At 42.3% G+C, this 21423-nt stretch overlaps 2 protein-coding genes across 3 annotated transcripts; one reads left to right on the plus strand and one right to left on the minus strand.

Annotated features, from left to right (window-relative positions):
* Window positions 1–828: 828 nt before the first annotated feature.
* Window positions 829–15036, minus strand: atp7a (ATPase copper transporting alpha). The gene is made up of 23 exons (XM_085790037.1): window positions 14739–15036; window positions 13215–13345; window positions 11109–11607; window positions 9797–10573; window positions 9346–9561; window positions 9093–9256; window positions 8704–8865; window positions 8448–8524; window positions 7631–7853; window positions 7303–7536; window positions 7108–7199; window positions 6644–6771; window positions 5953–6107; window positions 5726–5860; window positions 5373–5567; window positions 5013–5195; window positions 4679–4892; window positions 4368–4514; window positions 4077–4219; window positions 3763–3966; window positions 3236–3353; window positions 3044–3146; window positions 829–2936 (listed from the first exon to the last, which is right to left on the minus strand). The coding sequence occupies exons 2-23, from the start codon at window positions 13332–13334 to the stop codon at window positions 2663–2665; spliced, it is 4563 nt and encodes a 1520-aa protein (XP_085646163.1). The 5' UTR covers window positions 13335–13345; window positions 14739–15036; the 3' UTR covers window positions 829–2662.
* Window positions 15037–16991: 1955 nt separating this feature from the next.
* On the plus strand, window positions 16992–20063 carry fbxl3l (F-box and leucine-rich repeat protein 3, like). Of its 2 annotated transcripts, XR_015036922.1 has the most exons (5): window positions 16992–17365; window positions 17669–17791; window positions 18050–18221; window positions 19190–19917; window positions 19962–20063. XR_015036922.1 is itself a non-coding variant. In XM_085790038.1 (4 exons), the coding sequence occupies exons 1-4, from the start codon at window positions 17003–17005 to the stop codon at window positions 19831–19833; spliced, it is 1302 nt and encodes a 433-aa protein (XP_085646164.1). In that variant the 5' UTR covers window positions 16992–17002; the 3' UTR covers window positions 19834–19965. The 2 variants fall into 2 exon arrangements, 1 of the variants encoding a protein (XP_085646164.1); XM_085790038.1 differs by having other exon boundaries at window positions 19190–19965.
* Window positions 20064–21423: the final 1360 nt, after the last annotated feature.

Raw genomic sequence — 21423 nt, forward strand, 5'->3', positions numbered from 1 at the left:
ATGCTTGTGAAATGAATTGATTTGCTTTCATTGCATCCTCTGCTCATCATGGTGTGTGATTTCCGTAAGGTGTTTAATGTTTAATATACTGTAAATCTACTGATATATATACATATATATATATTGCTGTAAAAGTAACTTTATTTTAGGTGGTCAGTGTTTCCAGAGAGAGATGTTGGAGTCAGAGCTGTTCCCTAGCTGGTTTGAAGTGAAGTTTGTTATTCTAGTGTTCAAGGTAACTGAATGTAGCATTTCCCAATTACAGCTGTTTATGGTGCATTAGTCCAGAAAAGCACAATGTTATAACAGATTTTAAATGCTGCACATTTTTAAAACTTGTTAAACCTGTTCAGTTTCCTGACCACAGATGCTTTTCAGTAAACCGTTGATCGTGTGGCTTGAGAAGAGATGATACATATTAAACTTGCCCTTTGGTAGACATTATTACCTCCGATTGTGTCTAATAACAATTAACAACCCCCCCCCCACCACACACACACACACACAGTGTTTAACTGAGATCTTAAATGAACATATTCACAAGCTTCAAACTACCAAATCAAATGAAATATCACTTCAGCCAAAGCGATACAAAGCGACTAGAAAAAAAAAATTAAAGTCATTTCCAGTTTGCATTAATTGAAATGAATATTTTTTAAATAGATGGCAATAAAGGTTATTTGATTTGTTTTGCAGTACACTGGGGTGATGTAATGTTTAGACTAACTGGATGAAATAAAAGTTGATGAAATCTTGTGTCTGGTGTTTATTTATGCGAACACGTGTCTCTACAGCACCATCTTCTGGTTTAAACTAAACACAGCATTGAGACCTTACAAAAGCGTTTTTATTCCAAGGCACATCATGTTCAGGACTATGCATGGTAGCAAGCATGGACTCAATTTAACTGCACACAGATCTCAAGTCCTATGGACGTCTTTACGGCGCAATGCACGGAAACAACAGATGGGCATATAACATTCAGAAGGCGTGACGGCTACAGAACATACTGCATCTCTGGAAAGTGGCAGGACAATCTGATTCCTGTTTCTTCTCACCACCAGAGAGAAACACTAGAAGTTTGGACAGAAATTTCAAGGAATAACTATGATTATTACCTCGTGATTTTACACAGCAGATATTAATGTGAAAAATAATAATCACTTGTAATCACTTCACAAGAGAAAATCTAAAGCATAGTCGAATGAACAGTCACTGTCTACAAGTGCAAAATGTAATTGGGTTGATTTCAATTTTGCAACTTGAACAATTTGATTTCATGAAATGCAACTGAATCCATCTGAGTTTTTTGTTCGTCAGTAACTTGTTTGGTGGAACCGCTGAGACACAGCTTGCGTCTAGTCTGACGACCCCGCTGTGTTTCCAGCTCCCCTGGGTTCAAAGGTGTTTCTTTGAAGTGCATCAGAGTGAAATATAATCATTATACAGAAAAGCAGAGAGATGAACAAAGTTGCATTAGAAAACAGTAACACCACCTTGCTCGCTGTGACATTCAAAGAGCACAGACTCATTTACAATGGAGTCTTTTCATAACACAGGCCTTCTCTTTGCAGCAAGGCAATCCAAACACTAACAATTTCATTCATGTAACAACTTCTGTTTAACAATGAATAGTGTTCACATTCACAGACAGACATCGTCACTTCTTCATAATTAACTTCATTTGCAGGCGTTTGACACAACTATTTTATAGTCTTGTGTAGCTCATGTCACTACTCACAGTCGGCCTTCCTCTCCTCTGCTTTGAGTCATTGACCTTATCTTTGTTCACACTTTGTGCACATTATGTCCAAGGTAACCTCTACAGTGCTATCTTTGGAATGTGTTGGACTTTGCCAAGGCGGCATTTCAATTGGCACTTGGGTCAGACTTTAATTTTGCACTTGACTTAACTGGCATTTTGCACAGAAATTAGTTTCCAGCGGGTTTCAAGACTTCGTGGATTGAGTTTTTGTCTTACCTGGTTTAGTAATTACACATTTCGGGAGATGGAAAACAAAAATTGGCATTTGGATTCAACAACTTCATTGTTCACATAGGACATAAAGGAAAAAAAGATAAATAAGGGTAATATAAATACTCTGGAATATAATAATACAACAGTGTCTTGTAATTTTCCATTGAAGAACAATTAGTTAAAATATAACTCTGTAGTGTCCACACTTACAAGGGGCACTACTGTTAAAATGTCTTTGGATAGATGTTAAAGATTGTACTGGCAAACGCCCACAGTGGCACAGCTGATCATCGCTCTGTTCCCTGGATGTGGACATCTGCTTAAAGGCTCTGAAGATGCCTCGTGCCCCTGCGCAGAGTTTCAGAGGACCAGAGTGTCAAAGGATTGGTCGAAAACGCGCCCGAGGGCAGTTACCTCAACAAAAGATAGTCTGCTACGGGAGGAGAGGAGATCATCTCAGCAGGCTCTGAAGAGCATGTGATGTGGTGGTTGAGCTAAAAGAAAGCAAGGGGAATACAAGCTCTCTTCAAGTCAAAAGTGCTGCCCCGAGGCACCTACAGCAGATGGATGGGCCATTATTCAGTGTAACCCTTTCAGCTTACCATGGCCTAGCCTTCAATAAATGCAGTTACTGTCTACTTCAGCATAGAAAAGTAACAGCTGGTCCACGTGAGCTGCAGACATTCAGCAAAACTCCTCATCACACAGCGTCTCCCCCACCAGCAGAGAGTGCTTGTCGGGCTCGCTGAGCACCAAGCTGTTGAGCGAGTGCTTGTCGGAGCGCAGGGAGTTGATGGAGGCACGGCTGTAGTTGACAAGGCGATCCAGCAGGCTCAGTTTGGGGGAGGGACGGCGCAACTCGCCCATGCCAATGTGGATGCTGACATCAGACAGGCTGGCCTGCCGTCTGTTGTTACCCAGTCGAGCCTCCAACTTCTCTGCACTGGGCTTCGTGTAACTAGACAAGGAAACAGAGAAAGACAAATATAGAAAGTGACTGCGAGACTCAAAAGGGAGAAAAGCTAAGCACAGAGATGGGAATGAAAACATTAAAAGTCTCATTACCATTTGAGTAGAAGAGAAGACAAAACCACAGAGACAGAAGACAGTGCCATCGCAGCAGAGCCCATCCATGGCTGTAACACCAGACCGATGGGAAGGAACACGCCTGTAAAGAGTCAGAGTTCACCAATGTGGTCAAAATGATTTGAATGTGATGATAAAATGTAAATCTTGCAATCTTTTGCTTCCACCTACCAGCAGCAATAGGAATGCCAACTAGGTTGTAAATGAGAGCGAATACAAAGTTGATCCTGATCCTCTTGACAGTCTTCTTAGAGAGGTCGATGCTACCCACCACATCCAACAGGTCGTTCTGTGCACAAGGAAAAAAGGTTCAATGAAAAAGGTGCAAATATTAAACTGTTTGTTTCTATAAAATCAAAAGGGTTTTAAGTAATATCCAATCTGCAGAAAAATTAACACAATGGAGAAAATAAGGCAACAGTTTTGTTCATTCAAAAGGTCAAATCAGGTAAAAAAAAAAAAAGAGCAGAAGAATTTAGATCAAAATGAGACGAATTACAATCCCAATCACTTGCATAATACTGTACTTTTGGTATAAATATGACATTGTGTTGTAAAATGTATGTTCACCGTGATACTGCAAATTCACACTGCCTCAGTTTTGCAGGGCAGAAATATCATGTTTGATAGCCATTTATGAAACCGCTGATGTGTAAACCAGATACATTCATTCATGATAGAGTAGCTCAAACTCTCACCCTTATCAACACCACATCTGCTGCCTCTATTGCCACATCTGTCCCAGTTCCTATGGCGATGCCCACATCAGCCATGGCTAGAGCAGGTGAGTCGTTGATGCCGTCTCCCACCATGGCTACTCTCTTGCCTGCCTGCTGTAGCTGCTCCACCTTGGCCACTTTGTGCGAGGGAAGCACTTCAGCAAACACTTTCCTGATACCCACCTGGAGAAGAGGCACAGACTCAGACTAAGAAGTACAAACACACACACAAAAAAAAGAGGGTGCTTTCCCTTTGGAGCTTAATACACCTCATACAGCCACATTCTTCATACCTGAGCAGCAATGGCCCGTGCCGTCTTGCTGTTGTCTCCGGTCATTAACACAACTTCCAGACCCATGTTGGTCAGAGTGTGTACTGCGAGCTCGGCCTCTGGTTTCACTGTGTCAGCTATGGCTATCATTGCACACAGCATGTCTGTGCAAAAAAACAAATGTTTAACAACAAGACTTAAACGGTTTCCTTTGTATACATTTCAGAGAAGGCAAGAACTGTAATAAGAGGGTCAGGATAAAACAGAAAAAAGACAGTAGAATTATATTTCATATCAATCGGCACTACTCACTGTCTACAGCTACTAGAACAGCAGTGCGTCCTCTGCGCTCATGCTCCGTCATTGCTTCATCTGTCTCAGGTCTGATCTGCAGGCAGTTTCTTCTCATCCACTCTCTGTTACCGATAAGAACGACGTAGGTGGCTGTCTGGACGAGGCCTAAACACAGAGAGCACATGGGTTAGACAACAGCACAGAACCATAAAAGTGAATTCACTATTTCTATTTTTGATTATAACAATGGAACAGTTGAATGGCACGTACTATTATTATCAGTGCATGACAACAACAATGTGTTTGGAGGATTGCATTTCACAACTTACTCAGTGGTTGTGGATCCATGATGAGTGGATGTGAGCTGGTGGTTATCCGGGTGTCACTGATCTGGACGAGGACACTGTTCCTCTGGTTGTTGTCCTCGCTGTCACTGTCTGCCTGTTTCAGCAGGGTCTCTGTGTTGCTGACGTGACATCGGATGCCACAGCCTGGCACCGCCTGAAAGTCTGTGCACGTGCCAAGAGACTCCGTGCTGAGCTCCTGCACACAGATGGAAATGAATGTTTAAATCACATTTTACAAATCTAAGTAAGTAATATAGAGGACTAGTCATGTGAGATTTACAGAAAGTGGAGTGTTACATGTAAGGTAGAGACCGACCTGTTTGCAGTATTTGGTGATAGCTGCCCCCAGAGGGTGTTCGCTGTTGTTCTCCGCTGTACCCACGATGGCCAGGAGTCGGGAACGAGGCATCTTGTTCCCCTCCACAACTATCTTGACTTGGATAACCTTTGGAGCACCATATGTGATGGTCCCAGTCTTATCAAACACCACTGACTGGACCTACACGTCATTAGGGATATGATTAAAGTCAGGAAGAAGTACTGTCAGACTGAACCATAAACGTTTTAATATTATCTAAACTGATGTGGTTTTGTAAGACAAAATCTGTTAATAATGTGCTTAAACTGTCTGACTATATGCAGTATCAGGAGCACCAGAGTATCATCATTAACAAACCTTGTGCGCCATCTCGAGTGGCTCTCCTCCCTTTATCAGAATACCATTTTGGGCTCCGACCCCTGTGCCCACCATGACAGCTGTCGGGGTTGCCAAGCCAAGGGAACAGGGACAGGCGATGCATAACACTGTAATGGAGGCCTGGAAGGCAAAGCGAATCACAACCTCGGACCTGGAAATGCTCTTGTCGTAACCCTGCAGGGAGAAGAGAGAGCTGTCAAATTTTGTTTCCAATTATTTACAATGGCCTTTACCTTTAGCTGAGATAAGAAAAGTTGAATAGTTGTAAGGAACATTATCAGGCGCACTAAATATACAGTCAAGACATTCAGTCTGAAAAAAAGAAGACTCACAGGAAAGTATTTCTCCACCAGTGAGAAATCCAAAAAGCCAATGATGATCCAGGCGAGCAGCGTAAGAACGGATATCCCAACGATGAAGGGCACAAAGTAGCCACTGATCTTATCTGCATACTGCTGGATGGGAGCCTAAAAAACAAAATGTCAGAAATGACACACCTACCTACCTAATGTTACCCTTGAAGCAGCTACTAATGGCACAACTCAAATCACACAATTACCTTTGAGGTCTGAGCCTCCTCCACTAGTTTGACAATCTGAGACAGTGTAGTGTCCATGCCAACATGTGTAGCGCTGACGAGCAGAGAGCCATTCTGGTTAATGGAGCCAGCGATCACTGTGCTCCCGGGCTTCTTGGTCACTGGCATGGCCTCACCTGGAGTCACAAGGCAACAGCTGGTCAGAAAACACAACAGGACAAGGCAGCAGATCCCAGGAGCTGGTAAAAGCTGGTGCTTCAGTAGCAGCCACAACTCAGATAATAACCTAATGTTTACTGGTGCTCACAGTTGGTATTCCCATAATCTAAATAAATTTTCTTTGATTGAATAATAAAAATAAAGAAAGTGAGAAATCTCATGGGGATGCAAGAATGTTAGAAATGATATTGCAAGGAGTTCATTTTGAGTATTTATTCAACTGTGTGTTTACATTTTTCCAATCTTCGCCAGATTCTGTTTAGACTGGCTCTGCAAATCTGTCTTTGCATGTTTGTTGCTATTTTTTTGAATTACAGAGACAGACATGTTATTGGGGCTAGTTGAAACAGGAAAGTGAATAAAACTGATTGGATGGATTGGTTCATTTTGCCTGAATACCGTACTTATATTTTAGTGTATCATTTCCACCACACTCACAAAGGCTACTAATTAACTCTTTTGATGTCATGATTATTCATGTAATGTGACCAACCTGTGATAAGAGACTCGTCAGCCATGGAGTGACCTTCGATGACCCTCCCATCTACCGGAAACTTTCCTCCGGGGACGACTTTCACCACATCCCCCCTCTGCACCAGTTCCACATCCACCTGCTCCTCACTGAACAACACATATGGATATCAGTGTAGATGTATTCATGTTGTTCCATTTTTAAAAAAAGAAAAAAGGCAAACATTTTCACAGCAAGTTTTCTGTCTGCCTATGAAGAACACTGGACAATCTTGGAGCTAAAAAAAAAATCAGATGACGATAACTTGCTGAAGACAGGTAAGATTAAAATTGGAAACATTTGTGTTATTCTTACTATGGGAAATGACTTGGCCTTTTGTGTAGCCTTTGTTATGCCATGCAAACATTTATATAGGAGTGGTCATCTGTAACCAAATGAAGATATGAACAATCCCAAAAAACAAGGTGAATATAGAGAACAAGTACCTGAGAATAGACTGGTCACTGCCGAGAGTGACCACAGTGGCTTCAGTAGCTTGTAGAGACATTAGTTTGGACAGAGCCTCAGATGTCTTGCTCTGGATGGAAAAAGCAGAGAGAGTGAAAAATTTCCAATTAAATTATAAACATTTCAAAAGGCACTTTAAATGTTAGACATCAATAGTTGTTAGATGTTTAAACCTTGGCTATCTGTTCCAGCCAGCGTCCCAGAGAGATGAAGACAAAGAGCATTGGCGGTGTGTCGAAGAAGGTGATGGGGTTGATTTTAGCCTTCTCCGCCATGGCCACAATTAGGATGACGAATGAGTAGGTGAAGGCTATGGAGGTAGCCAGAACTATTAGCACATCCATGTTGGCAGATCGGTGTTTCAGTGCTTTGTAGGCTTGAATGTAGAAGTAGCGACCTCCGATAAACTAAGGAGAGGAGGAACAGAAAAGCTTTTATTCTCCCCAATGAGTTCCTGTGTTACAATCGAAAGAGACGTCTCAAAAGTTCCCACTGATTTACCTGTACAGGTACACAAAAGAGGAAGGAGAGGAGGTTCATGATGGAGAGACCTGGGAGCAGCTGTCTCTCCAGGAACATGTCCGAGTGGTAATGGTTGCGGTCCTCCGCTGTAGCGTTGTGTTGGTGTGTAAGACTCATCTGGTGGTCCATGATAATCATGTAGATCATCATGCCCATCACAGGCACACAGAAAATCAAGCTCACCAGGAAAGATTTCCTCCACCTTGAAAAGAGGTGAGACCCCGGACAAATTAATCATACATCACACATACAATGCTGAATAATACATTCACACATTTGCATTTTCATATATACTGTATATGACGAAGAGGTGATGCCCTTATTGTCCTTCCCCTTATATGAAGTTTGAAAAAGCCTTAAAGAATAATAATAATAATTTATTAATAATAATAATAATAATAATAATAATTTAGATTTTTCTTAGCATAAAGGGTCCAGGCTTTTGTACACTAATTGTACACTACAAATTTCAAATTGACTCATTAAATGTGACACAGCTTCAGTAACTTCTGGTTGGCCCATGACTGTACTTATTAGATATTGGGCCAAAAGAGCCAGATGTTTGTTGTTTCAAGGCTACATGGGAGGAACTGGGTGTTGTCATACCAGAAACCACTATGTTAGGCGAGGGTGTCTGAAATAGGAATTTGTTGAGTCTTTACTTAAAAATAACTTATTTTCTATTACAGGAATTCAAGCTCCAGTTAAATTTTTATTAAACACAGCTGACACATTAGAGTTGTTGAGACATTAAAAAAGACAAACACACATAAACATGCGCACAAAACTGACTCACTGTCGTATCTCTTTGCTGTGGTCCAGGTGACTAGCGGTGCGGTCCCTCTTCACCAAAGACGCTTCAAACCCGAGATTCTACAAATAGAAGTCAAATTACCGATCAAATCAATCATGATTAAATACTTTAAATGCTTGAACATTTTCACTCATTCACTGGTCTGTTACAATTTGACCTGGTGTCAACGAGCAACAAGCAGCACTGACAAAAATAACTGATCAAATGCATAAATAACAGTCAGAGGCAGGAGCAATACCTCGATCAGCTTGATGATGTCTCGCGGCCCTATAATTTCCGAGTCGTACTTAACGTGTGCTTTGTTGGTTGCCAAGGCAACAGAGGCATATATAATCCCCTTTTCTCTCATAAGGCTGGATTCAATTTTGTGAACACAAGAGGCACACGTCATTCCCCTGACCTGAAAGAAGGTGAAGAGGAGCACAAGTAGAGAAAGGAACAAAAATATATTAAAGAGGGTATGAAATGAGGAACTGGTGTGATGCCTTTCATCTACTGAAAAGAAGGTTGCATGTATTCAACATCCTTCTCAGATACTGATGGAAATGTTTATTTATGGATTCCATTTTGTAGAAATATATCATTGCAATGAATGAGTCTTGTCAGTACAACCTCGCGCTCACTCACCACTAGTTCTAGGTTTCCGTCTGAGCCTTCGTAGTTCTCCATCACAGACGCGGTGAAGCCCAGCTCTTTTACACACTCGGTTATCTTCATGGGGTCGATGGCTTCAGGGTTATAACGCACCTCTGCTTTACTGGCCATTAGCGCCACCAGAACAGAGTAGATACCTGCACAACATTAAAGATTTTCTCTTTAGCTCCTCGTGAAACCAATAATCCTTAGTGAAATGAGAAAACATTTTACTGTCTTTACTAACCAGGTTCATTCTTAAGGTTTCGTTCGATGTTTGCCACACAGGAAGCACAGGTCATCCCTCCGATCTGGATATAGCATTTCGCTGAGTTCTTGTCTCTGTTGCGTCCCTGGGGGATGTCTCTGTGGAAGTCACTGTCCAGCTCCTTCTCTTTTACAAGTGCTGGGCTCGAAGACTTTGAGCGACCGGCATCTGGTGCAGGCAGCAGGGAATTGGTCTCTGTGGGGAACATATTTGTTATTTGTTTGTTGTTATCTATGATGTCTTAACCTTGCACTTCAAGTACCCTCACTCCCAGAGTCATGTTAACAGAGGCCACTTGTAGAAGGAGATATCTAAACGAATAAGAGGCATCCAGCAGAAACATACCGGTAGATTGGCCTGAGACTATGTACAGATGATGCTGAAACTAGCTTATTCAACAACGTGCTCTCTCAACAACGTGCTCTCTTACCAGGTAGGAAGGCATCAAAGCCCATGTCCTCGACAGCCTCCCTCAGCTCCTCTGGGGAAGTCAGGAGGGGATCATACTCAAAGACCCCCTGGTGATCAGCCAGGGAGACCTGGGCTGACACCACCCCGTTCCTTTGGGGGATCATGCCTTCAATGGACTGGACACAGGAATTGCACGTCATGCCTTCAATGCGAATTTTAACTACAGATGCAAGAGGCTGAGTAAAACAGGGCTGTGGGGCTGTGAGTTTGGCCTGGATGGCTTCTGCAGGCCACGGTGTTGACAAGGCAGGTGTAGGCGAGATGGATACAGGACTGAGGGGGCCAGTGGAGTCCCATGGTTGGGTCTTGAAGTTTCCCGGAGGCAGCGCCTCGATCGCCTGCTGCAGCTCAGGAACTGTGACCTTTAGAGGATCGTAGCAGATGGAGGCCTTCTCCGTCTCCAGAGAGACCTGCACAGAGGAGACCCCGGGCAGCATAGAAATATTGTCCTGAATATTAACCACACAGGAATGGCAGTGCATGCCTTTCACCCTGAGTGCTACAAGTGTTGTGTCTATGAAGATTTCCGTCTCCTCTGAAGTCTCTGATGGCGAGGAAACTGTTGGTCTTTGCGAATCAGCTAAACGTTCAATTTCGCTGGGGGACAGCTGCAGAGGTCGGGGCTTGGACTTAGCAGAAGCCTTGAAGCCAGCAACAGCAACCTGGTCGATGATTGTTTGGACAGTGATGAGGTAAGGCAGGTAGACGATTGTAGCTTCCTGAGACTCTAAAACAACTGTGGATAATTAAGACATGACAAAGTCAAAATACAAACACAGCATAAAGGAAAAGAAACATCACAAGAGTAGGAGATGAAAGCACAAGCAGTTTCACAATCAATGAACAATTTATGATTTAAAGTTCATTTGCTTACATAGCGTGTTTGCACATTTGTCATTGTAAAAATGTGTCATGAGGATAAAATTTATTACTGAGCTCTGGTTTATCAACAACATAACTAGAATTTACAGGATACAGTCAGCAGTATACTATACAGCCAGTTTACACACAATGATAATTCTGCACTCAGCAAACGTAATCCTATGACAACCTGCAATCCAATCCTACAATACCAATGAAAGGATTTCATGAGTCATGGTCAAATCCTACTGAGCAACCTGTCAGTGGTGAGCCCACAGACAAAAGGGACTGACACTCACAATTACATGACTCCTATGAAATGAGATGATGACAGATGTGCATTCCTACACAGAACCATAACTCTGAGTTTGACACGTCTACAAGCTCATGAACTGGTCAGGGGCATTTACCTTTGATCTTTTCAATCCCTTTCAGTTTTCCAATCTTCCCTTCAATAGTGGTAGTGCAGGAGTGGCACGTCATTCCTTCAATGCATAACTTGAGGAGGGCCGCCCCTCCTCCCCTGCTGTGAGATGGAGACAAGGTTGGCCCTTTCTGCGCGGGGCTGCCGGGCGTGGGGATCTCCGAAGAAGTTACGCTAGCCACCATCTGGCTCAGCTGCAGCACTGAAGTCAGGGAAGGAACAAAGGTGACACTGAGGCCCATCTGGCTCTCTCTGACGTCCAGCACACCCTGAATCTGGGATAACTTCTCCAAAGCCGCCTCTTGGGCTGCAGGTGTCAGGCCAGTGGTGGGTATCAGATGGGTATCTGCCGAGACGGGTGCGGCTGCGGCAGACTCTGATAGACTTGACTCAAAGCCCATGTCCTCGATGGCCTCCGACAGAGACTCTGGACTCTGCTGGTTGTGGTCAAATATGACAGTGGCATTCTTGTGCTCTAAAGACACCTACAAAATAAAAGTTGGGTTATAGGTTCATCAAGTCACCAAAAACAAAAATCAGTTCAGCAATCAATGAGTGCATTTAAAGGGATATTTTAAATACGAGATTTGCTGCGAGATGTTCGTTCGTCATTGTATGATGTAAACATGCGCAGCAAATCTCGCGCATGTTTAATATCAACAGAGCTACTGGGAGCTACTACTACAACAACATAAAAACAGAGATCAAATTATTTTTTTCCGAACAACTTTTTCATGTCACGGCTTCAAGACACTTGGGTCAGTACGGACGAGCTGTATGGAGGTGTTTGGATGTTTCATAGTGTGTGTTTTGAACGATTCAAAAGTGAGCTCTATCCACCGCCTTTTTGATGACTCCAAAAGTTGTCCAAACCCTTCCTTGGCATGATGTTGAGTAGAGTAGAAAATTGGTGAATTATTGATTTTGAGTGAAGTATCCCTTTAAATGCACTCAGGCCTTTTGTTCTACTAACACTCTGAATAATAACCGTATCAAAAATAAAGATGCAGACAGTGGACTTCCCTCTACAGACTGATAATACCCATTTAGAGTTTTCTTTTAAAACAGTAGAGTAAGCTCGTTATACATGGCATGGGCTTACAATGACGGTTTATCTGCCTTTTACAAAGTGCTAATATTAGTAATCAGTGTCAGAATACTTTCCTGAATAATCATTTTTTAAATTTAGATACTGTCATAGGTCAATTCATGTCTTGTTGTAACCCCTCTGGTTGCATCAATATTACTACTACACTGGGAATGTGTTGTTGTAACAATGACGGTTTAAAATATAAAAAAGTGGTGAAATAAGTTTGTGGTCTTGGTAAGCATGTTGAGTCAGCAGCAGGAAAGAAACATGTGACCCTCTGAGGGGGATCACCTGACTGAGCCATAAGTTACAAACCACAGCATGGGTTTAGGAGGAAGTGCATGCGCCTGACTGTTGGATTAACCTTTTTTTTTTTTTTAAGATGGGCAGGAGAAAGTTGAGAACGAGGAGATAACTGTTCTACCAAGAAAAATCTATTGGCTCCACCCAGAATGTCTATATTGATTACCGTAAGGCGACCCAGGCACTAGATTCTCTTCAGACGCAAATGACATTTCCTGTGCGTACAGATTTCATTTTGACCTGCTGTCACAGTCCTGCAAAGGGCAGAGCTCAATCTGGAACCCTATTATTACATTATCTTCTCATTTAACCTCAGCCTGAGGGGTAAACACACAACAAACAATACAGCAGGCCACGACCATTGTAATTTAACTACCCCTAATGACCCCAATGATTTATTGTAAATCAGACCAGCTAGTCCCAGGGGGGTAAGAATGTCAGATGAATAAAACTGCTTTAGGTTGAGCAGAAAAGTTTAGATTATATGTATCCTGTCCTCAAGGTGCTAATGCTAAAATAAACTGCATGATGGTTAAACGTCATCCATCCATGGCAATCATTTCAGATCCTCTTTTTGAAACAGAAGTGCCAAAGAAACTTTCAGTCAACAAAGTTCAAGAATAGCACATGATGGGATAAAATTGCTAAATCCAAATAAAGCCAAATTTGTTCCTGAATGTTTGCAAAGACAGCGTTTACCTTTATATGTATCACTCCAGGGAAGGAGCCGATGCGCTGCTCTATGGACTGGACACATGAGCCACAAGTCATGCCCTCCACTCCAAGGGAGACTGAACACGGATTAACTTTCTGTGTCATGATTAGTTAGTCTGAAAGGAAACAAGAAATACAAAGTTTACTGTCCATCTTGAAAACATCAGAAAGAGAGAAAGAAAATAGGAAGGAGACAGCCCGGCTATTGTCAGGAAATGTAATATGAAAAATGGGCTACTAAAACATATTCTGACAGTCATGTCAGACACACTCATAAACATTTTGCAATGTGGTTAAATGGTACTATGAATTAGTCAAATTGTCTACTACAAATGTAAGCTGTTCCTGCTGATGCAAGAGAAAGAAATAACCAATAAAATGCAAACTTGTTTAAAGCTGTGAATCTAATCTTTATTGCCAGTCTTAGGAAATGAAAGTATAAAATTGGCAAAGAGTCAAACAGCACACCTGAAAAGAAACAAAAGATAAATTCCTGGGCCGACCAATTAGACAGATATAGCCTGTGACCACATCTTACATTTCTGGCACTGTCACTTGACAAAAAGCAGAACAGAATGTACAAGAATGAAAACAATGTAAAAAACAATGTAAAAAAATAAAAAATAGTGACAGTGGCGTTGGCAGGTTTTAACTTTCGTGTTTCTTTGTTCAAAGGGAATGGTATTATTTGCGCACCACTGATTTCAAACAGAAACAGATAACATCTTAAACCAACACACCGTTGTTATTAAAACTACAATTGTGGGTATAAAAGATTAGAGATATCACTGTCTTTACACAGTCATGACATAAAGTTTATTCAACTGTCACTTCTCTTCTCAGTGTTTCCATGAAACATGTCTGTGTCTCCTCCTGAGCACTGACAGGTATCCAGACAGTGCGACCTTACCACCCAGTCTTTGGATGTATTGACTGCCATTTAATCTCAAACAGAGTAGAGTTTTGTAATTAAAATTTGGGATGAATGCAGACCATTATGGACAGGAAGGACAGAAAACCAGCAGGGCACTGAGTCAGCATGACTGGGCACTACTTGTTCCCAGAGAGGGTCTTTGAAATGAAAGATCACAAGAGCTTAGAAAGGTAGCCTAAAACAAAAAAACAAAGTCTCCGAGGAGACAAATTCACTCACTAACCTGACTGAACCTGCAACAAAGACCTGTTCATTTTAACCGAGTCAGTGAGTGGCCATCAGATAAACGCAGCAGTTTGATCTACAAGGAAATCTAAACCGGTTTGTGACGTTTGATCAGTAAAACAGTTTCTCTTGCTCTTCCATGGTATTTAGGGTTAATACAGCTAACAGCAAACCGAGCTAAGTTACAGAGTGGGTGAAACTTCACCCCAGGTGTCGCCTGCTTGTTACAAAACCGTGTACGTTCACAACAAAATGCGCCTTTCTTTACACTATTTAACTAAACGTACCGCATGTTAAACACCAGCTTGTATTATTAGAGGTAGGATGAAAGCAAAACACTCAGTTTTTACCTTGTTCTGGGGAAGTAAGCAGTTAGCTGGCTTCAGGCTGTGGTCGTCGCTTGTCAGACTGAGGCTAACTCAGCTAGCAGGCTAGCTAGCCTCCTCTCGTTACCCCGCGTTACGAGCAGCTACGCGGACACTTTGCGGCATCTTTCTGCCTGTGCGAAACGACGGACACTGCTGAAATAAGACTTTTCCTCCCCGCTATCTTAAAAAACTCAACTCGGGGAGGTTGTTTTGTTTCTTCTTCGCATGCCGACGTGACTGACAGTTAAAGACTGGGTCGTCAGAGCCAGGGGGCGGAGCCGCGCAGGCAGTGTAACTGGGTCATAGAGCCCCGAGTTCGGTCTGTCAGGCTCAGGCGAGCTGCCTGCAAGACAACACTATAGGCTTCTTTAAACAAAGATTAGCCAAGTCTCTTGCCACTTCATAAAGGTTACTTTCAAACTACTTTTTAAACCTGTTGTATGTATACAGCTGGGCTGTATTACCTCTTCTAAACATCATTATATTTAAAAATAAGAAAAAATAGGCTAAATAATGTTTATCCTAGTGTTCCCCTGCAATCAATGGTCATTTTCATACTCTCTCTCTCTCTCTCTCTCTCTCTGTGTGTGTGTGTGTGTGTGTGTGTGTGTGTGTGTGTGTGTGTGTGTGTGTGTGAGAGAGAGAGAGAGAGAGAGAGACGCACGCACGTACGCACTTTTGACCTACTTTCTCTGTGTGAGCGAACATCTTCTGAGCTGACAATAAAACGTATACTTTTTTTCTTACAAGCAGAAGAAATGTCAATACAAAATAGGCTAAACATGTCAGCATTTCAATAAAAGTTTAAGGAAATTAAGGTAAAAATCAAATCAAGTAAAATAAAGTAAATAAATACTTGAATGACATTTACAGAGTCATGTATTATTGAACCGTATTGGCTCTAATGAGAAGTCTTATTTTATTGGTGGCGTTGAATTGGCTGAGCCATGTAACTCTCCTACACGCATGATGATGGTTGAAGATGCAGATCCATGTTTTCCTGCACTCACGTGTACCGGCTGCTCGGCAGCGCCCGTCAAGCTGTCGTTAAAGCCGAGAGGAGAGCTCATTATGGGAGCTGCCCCTGCTGTCCTATGTCAGCGGCAGCCAGCGCTTCTCCAGTCATCATCTCCAACCATGGCTCCAAGTTAACTACTCCACCGGCAGACCATAACACTGAGGGGAAACTGTGTTTATCGTTCATGTAAGTAACTTGCATTTTTCTTACTTGGAGCTGTAGCTTTTGTTGAAATTATAGCCTATGTGTTTTATTTACATGTCTCGTGGCGGTGAAGCTCACTCTACAAGGGGTTGGAAACCATGTGAAATGGAAACATTGCGTGGCAGTATTGATGTGTTTAGTTGTGAGTTTATTATCATATTCGTGTTCACCTGGCGCCACAGGTGATGGTGTCGTGTCAGCTCAACGTTTAATAGATTGAGGCATGAATGGAGATCACAACATGTTTAAGCTGATGATGTATAATGGGGATCATTTTAAAATATAGGAATGTTACGGCATATAAAGACTCATCAAATGTGATTAATTGTACGTGTAGCTACAAGCTTGTTGGCTGTGTAACTGTTGGACCCCTGAAGCTTGGTTCTGAGAAATGCAGATTGAACAGGAGTGACAGTTGCCTTGAAATAAGAAAGACTATCAGCTCACATTCAGTAGGATCTAGTTATTGCTGAGTTGATGACTGGATGTAGAGGTTTTAGTCTGGTGATTCATGCATGTGAATACTGTAGGTGTCCTTTCACAGTTAAGGATTGTTTGGACAACACTGGAAAAAGGTCTCAGTAAAAAGGTTTGATCATTACATTAGGCCAAGTGTTTTTTCAAGATGTTTTGATCATGTATTCAGCACTTGAGTAGAGTTTGTGAGCTGTTCTTAGTTTGAAAAGTAGCCTACTGTAAGTTTACTGTTACAGTGTGATATTCTTTCATCAACATGGAGATGATCACTGCAATACCTAAATAAGTGTAAGACATTGAAGCAACACACATGGGATCTACTGGAGGGATCATTTTGAAACTGAACCACCTAGTATTTAGATAGAGAAGGAGTAATCTGGGTAAAATCATTGTTGTTGTCATTTCTATCACAACTTGAAAGAGCATTGACATATGCTCGCTCTACTTTTATCATCTGCTGCTGATTACAAAAAAAATAAATACTGCAGATGTGGTCATGCAATTTTTGAGTAATTCCTGATCCGGCAGTGTGCTGGTTTGTTTCAGAATGAAACGAGGAAGGACAGGTCTCAAATCAAAGCTCCTGGCATTCCCCTCCCGTGAGGAGAGGGCCAAGAGACAGAAGCGGCGGCGGCTGTCCAGCTTCGCCCTGTCTCGAGCAGAGGACTGGGGTAACCTGCCCCACCATGTGGTCCTGCAGATCTTCCAGCATCTGTCACTCATCGACCGCACCAGGGCCTCATCTGTGTGCCGACGGTGGAATGACGTTTTTCACACCCCCGACCTGTGGAGGAGGTTTGAGTTTGAGCTCAATCAGCCGGCCACGTCTTACCTGCGCTCCACTCACCCTGACCTCATTCAGCAGATCATCAAGAAGCACGCCCAGCACCTGCAGTATGTTAGCTTCAAGGTAAAAAAAAAAAAAAAGGAGAAAAAGCCTCCCCTGCTGTCACCCCCTTTCGTCTCCTTTTTCACCTCCTCTGGCCTCCTCTCCTCCTCCATTTTCACAACACAGCTGTCTTAAAAACAATATGTGCCGTCTTAAATCCAAACCATCTGCTGTAGAATCAATCATGACGCATCAGCTGTCTTTGCATTAGTAGGCTTAACACATCCAGGCTGAAATGATTCTTACACCTCCGTCTCTCCATTCCTCATTTTCTTTGTTTTTATTTTTTTTTACCCACTGGGTGAATCACTGCTGGTAAATCAGGTGGACAGCTGCATAGAGTCTGCAGAGGCGGCCTGTGACATTCTCTCCCAGCTGGTGAACTGTACCATTAAGACCCTGGGGCTGATTTCCACGGCACGGCCGAGCTTCATGGACGTGTCTCAGGTAAGAGGCAGCTTCTATTTCACATGCTTATCTGAACATTGTTTTCTGCCCTATTTGTCACACACAAAGAGCAGAGCAAGTCACATCAGGTATTCCAGTTGTATGTTAAACTGAAGGTTGTATTTGTCTCTCTTCACTGTTGATATCTGATATAAAAAAAACACCTTTTGCAAAGATTCAGCTGAACTGTCTGGTGGTGACTATGAAAAAGTGTCTAAGATAAGAAGCCCTGGTTTACTGTTGTTTATTCCTCCTCAGGCCCACTTCGTGTCTGCACTGACTGTGGTGTTTGTCAACTCCAAGTCCTTGTCCTCCATCAAGATTGATGACACTCCGGTGGACGACCCGTCCCTGAAGGTGCTGGTCGCCAACAACAGTGACACCCTTAAGTTGCTGAAGATGAGCAGCTGCCCTCACGTCTCCCCAGCAGGTACACGAACTTCTCAAAATAGATTTTTCTGTTTTGATTACATGAGTACAGTATCTGGGAAATAATGTACAGCCAATGTCTCTGGCCGGGCTTGAACCACATCGTTGTAAGCTAACTACAGAGTTCACTAGCAACAAAGACCAAAACAATGTGTCAGTTGACCCTGGACCGTACCTTGAATGAGACATGCAAGGGTGTGCACTGGTTGAAGAGACAGATGGGGGAAGGATGGAGGGATGAGAGTATTGTGCGGGGGACCAGTGATTGGAGGTGTGGTCCTGCTCCTGAACTTAACTAGGCTAGTTAACTCCATTTTAATGTCTTGAATACCTTGGCTACCAAAATGCCCTTCACTTTGTGACTTTTTGGGAGCCAAATACATTTGACAAAAGACTAAGAGGCCACAGTCATGCCAACAGCTCAGTAAAACTGCACTAAATTAGCTAAATGCCAATGTCAGTATGATACAAGCCAACTTGGAAAAACTGCACCTCTTAGTTTGAATGTTCACATGAGCAAAAGTGATTCAGTGCCCATAGACTCAACTTTACAGCAGAAATAATAAACTGTTTAGAGGATTGTACAACAATGGTTTAGGTAGGCTATAGCTTCACCCCTCAATGACAGCTGCGCAGGAGGGTCATTTTTTATATAACTCCCCCTTTTAAGTTATTATTTATTTAGTTTATAGTTTAATTGAGAGTGTGCTGTATTTAGAGGGAGTTGAGTGAGCTCAAAACACCTTTAAGGTAATGTTATTTTACTGACAAATTATTTGGTCAAAAACCAAAGAATTTGGAATTTAAACATTGATGTGGGATTAAAAATTTGGTCATGTCATTTTAAATAAAAACAGAGTGACAATGGTAGTGCAGTAGTTATTAGGATAGACGGACCTAAATCAATGTCCTTTGTGCAATGATGATGATTTTCTGAATCTTCTGACCTGTCTGTGACCCTGTCCACAGGTATCCTCTGTGTGGCAGACCAGTGCCACGGTCTCAGGGAGTTGGCGTTGAACTATCATCTCCTGAGTGATGAGCTCCTGCTCGCCCTCTCCTCTGAAAAACATGTCCACTTGGAGCACCTGCGCATTGACGTGGCGAGCGAAAACCCTGGCCAGACACACTTTCACACAATCAAGCGGAGCAGCTGGGAGGCTTTGTTGCGACACTCACCCAAGGTCAACATCGTCATGTACTTCTTCCTCTATGAAGAGGAGTTTGAGCCCTTCTTCCGTGAGGAGACGCCCGTCACACACCTGTACTTTGGCCGCGCGGTCAGCAAAGAGATGCTGGGCCGCGTCGGTCTGAACTGCCCTCGACTGGTGGAGCTGGTGGTGTGTGCCAACGGCCTCGAGCCCCTGGATGAGGAGCTCATCCGCATCGCAGAGCGCTGCAAAAGCTTGACGGCCATTGGCCTAGGCGAGTGTGAAGTGACCTGCAGTGGCTTTGTGGAGTTTGTGAAGATGTGCGGGCGCAGGCTTACTCAGCTGTCAATCATGGAGGAGGTGCTGATCCCAGACAGCAGCTACAACATGGAGCAGATTCACAGCGAAGTGTCCAAGCACCTGGGCCGCATGTGGTTCCCTGATATGATGCCCACCTGGTAGGCTGAAGACAGGGCGGAAGGGTGTTAATGAAGTACGTGACTTTAGAGACGGCTGTCAGGAGGATTGCACCACAGTGTGTGCACAGTTACACATTTACTGTGAAACTGGTGTAAAGTATCACACTGTAGTGTCCTGTGAGAGACAGATTCTCTATCACTAAATGATGGGACCTTTGTAAAGCTATCTCTTTTATTTTTACCTGCAGTGAATTTGATAAAAGACTAATGACATCCTTAACATACCCCTTTTTCATCCAAAAACATGGATTTCTGGCCATCATGTGAGCGCTTAGCTTTCTTCAAATACATGGATATTGTGATGTGAAATTTGGATGTAGTGGGTTCTTTCAGTTTATGAAGGATGATCCTTATTCACACCCACTCACAGCAACATTTTAACCATTGTGTGTAAAGGACTTTGATCTGCCATCTGCTGGTTGGTCAGGTTAAAGGCGTCTCATTTCATCATTTACCTTGAACAGAGTCTCAGAAATTGCTTCATCTACATCTGCAACAGTTTGTGTTTTCCTACATAGTAGCCCAGTAGTCAGTTTGAGAGGCAGAGACCCTGCCCAGACTTGCTGTATTCAAGCTTTGGTAGGAAGAGTGTTAACTGTAACACAGGACAGAGAACAAGATTTTCCAGTTGAGTGAGAACAAGAGTCATACATCCAGACAAACACAATAGGTGTTTTGTCTATTTATTTATCATTCAATGTGTGTTTCAATAGAAACACACATTTCATTCAGCTTGCAATTTCTGGGCATCAGTTAAATATGTAAATGTTTGTTATTTAATTTAAAGGCTTTCATATATTAAACACAGTTTTAGACATCAAGCTGGTCGTACTGATAGTCCTCTCTTATGTCTGCGTATGTTCTGTGGTCACAGTCTGAATTTTATTTAACTCAAACTCCACTGTCATCATGTGTCCAGTAAATTCTCCAGGATGTGACAAATCACAATTAAAACGACATAATTAATCATCCAATACAAAGATTATCACATATAGGTAGAATAAAAAAACTATGGTAAAAGTTACAGGTTGTTATCGTGAATATGCAGGACAAAAATATATATTATATACATCTCACAAAAGTGAGTACACCCCTCACATTTTTGTAAATATTTTATTATATCTTTTCATGGGACAACACTGAAGATATGACACTTTGATACAACGTAAAGTAGTCAGTGTACAGCTTGTATTACAGTGTAAATTTGCTGTCCCCTCAAAATAACTTGCGCTCCTCCACCTTCCATTTGAGGATGTCCCACAGATGATCAATAGGGTTTTAGGTCTGGAGACATGTTGGACAGTCCATCACCTTCACCCTCAGTGTCTTTAGCAAAAATGGTAGCCACACAAAAAATTGACACTTTGGGCACAATTTGAACATTTTCACTTAATGGCTGTGTGTTGAGACAACAAATTTACACTACTTTACATTGTATCAAAGTGTCATATCTTCAGTGTTGTCCCATGAAAAGATATAATAAAATATTTACAAAAATTTGAGGGCTGTATACTATATACATATATTTATATATACAGTATATATATATTTTTGGATTTTTTATTTATTATTT

The sequence above is a fragment of the Trachurus japonicus genome, chromosome 10 (assembly GCF_045865225.1).
Source record: "Trachurus japonicus isolate A0001 chromosome 10, Traja_1.0".
Taxonomy (NCBI): Eukaryota; Metazoa; Chordata; class Actinopteri; order Carangiformes; family Carangidae; genus Trachurus; species Trachurus japonicus.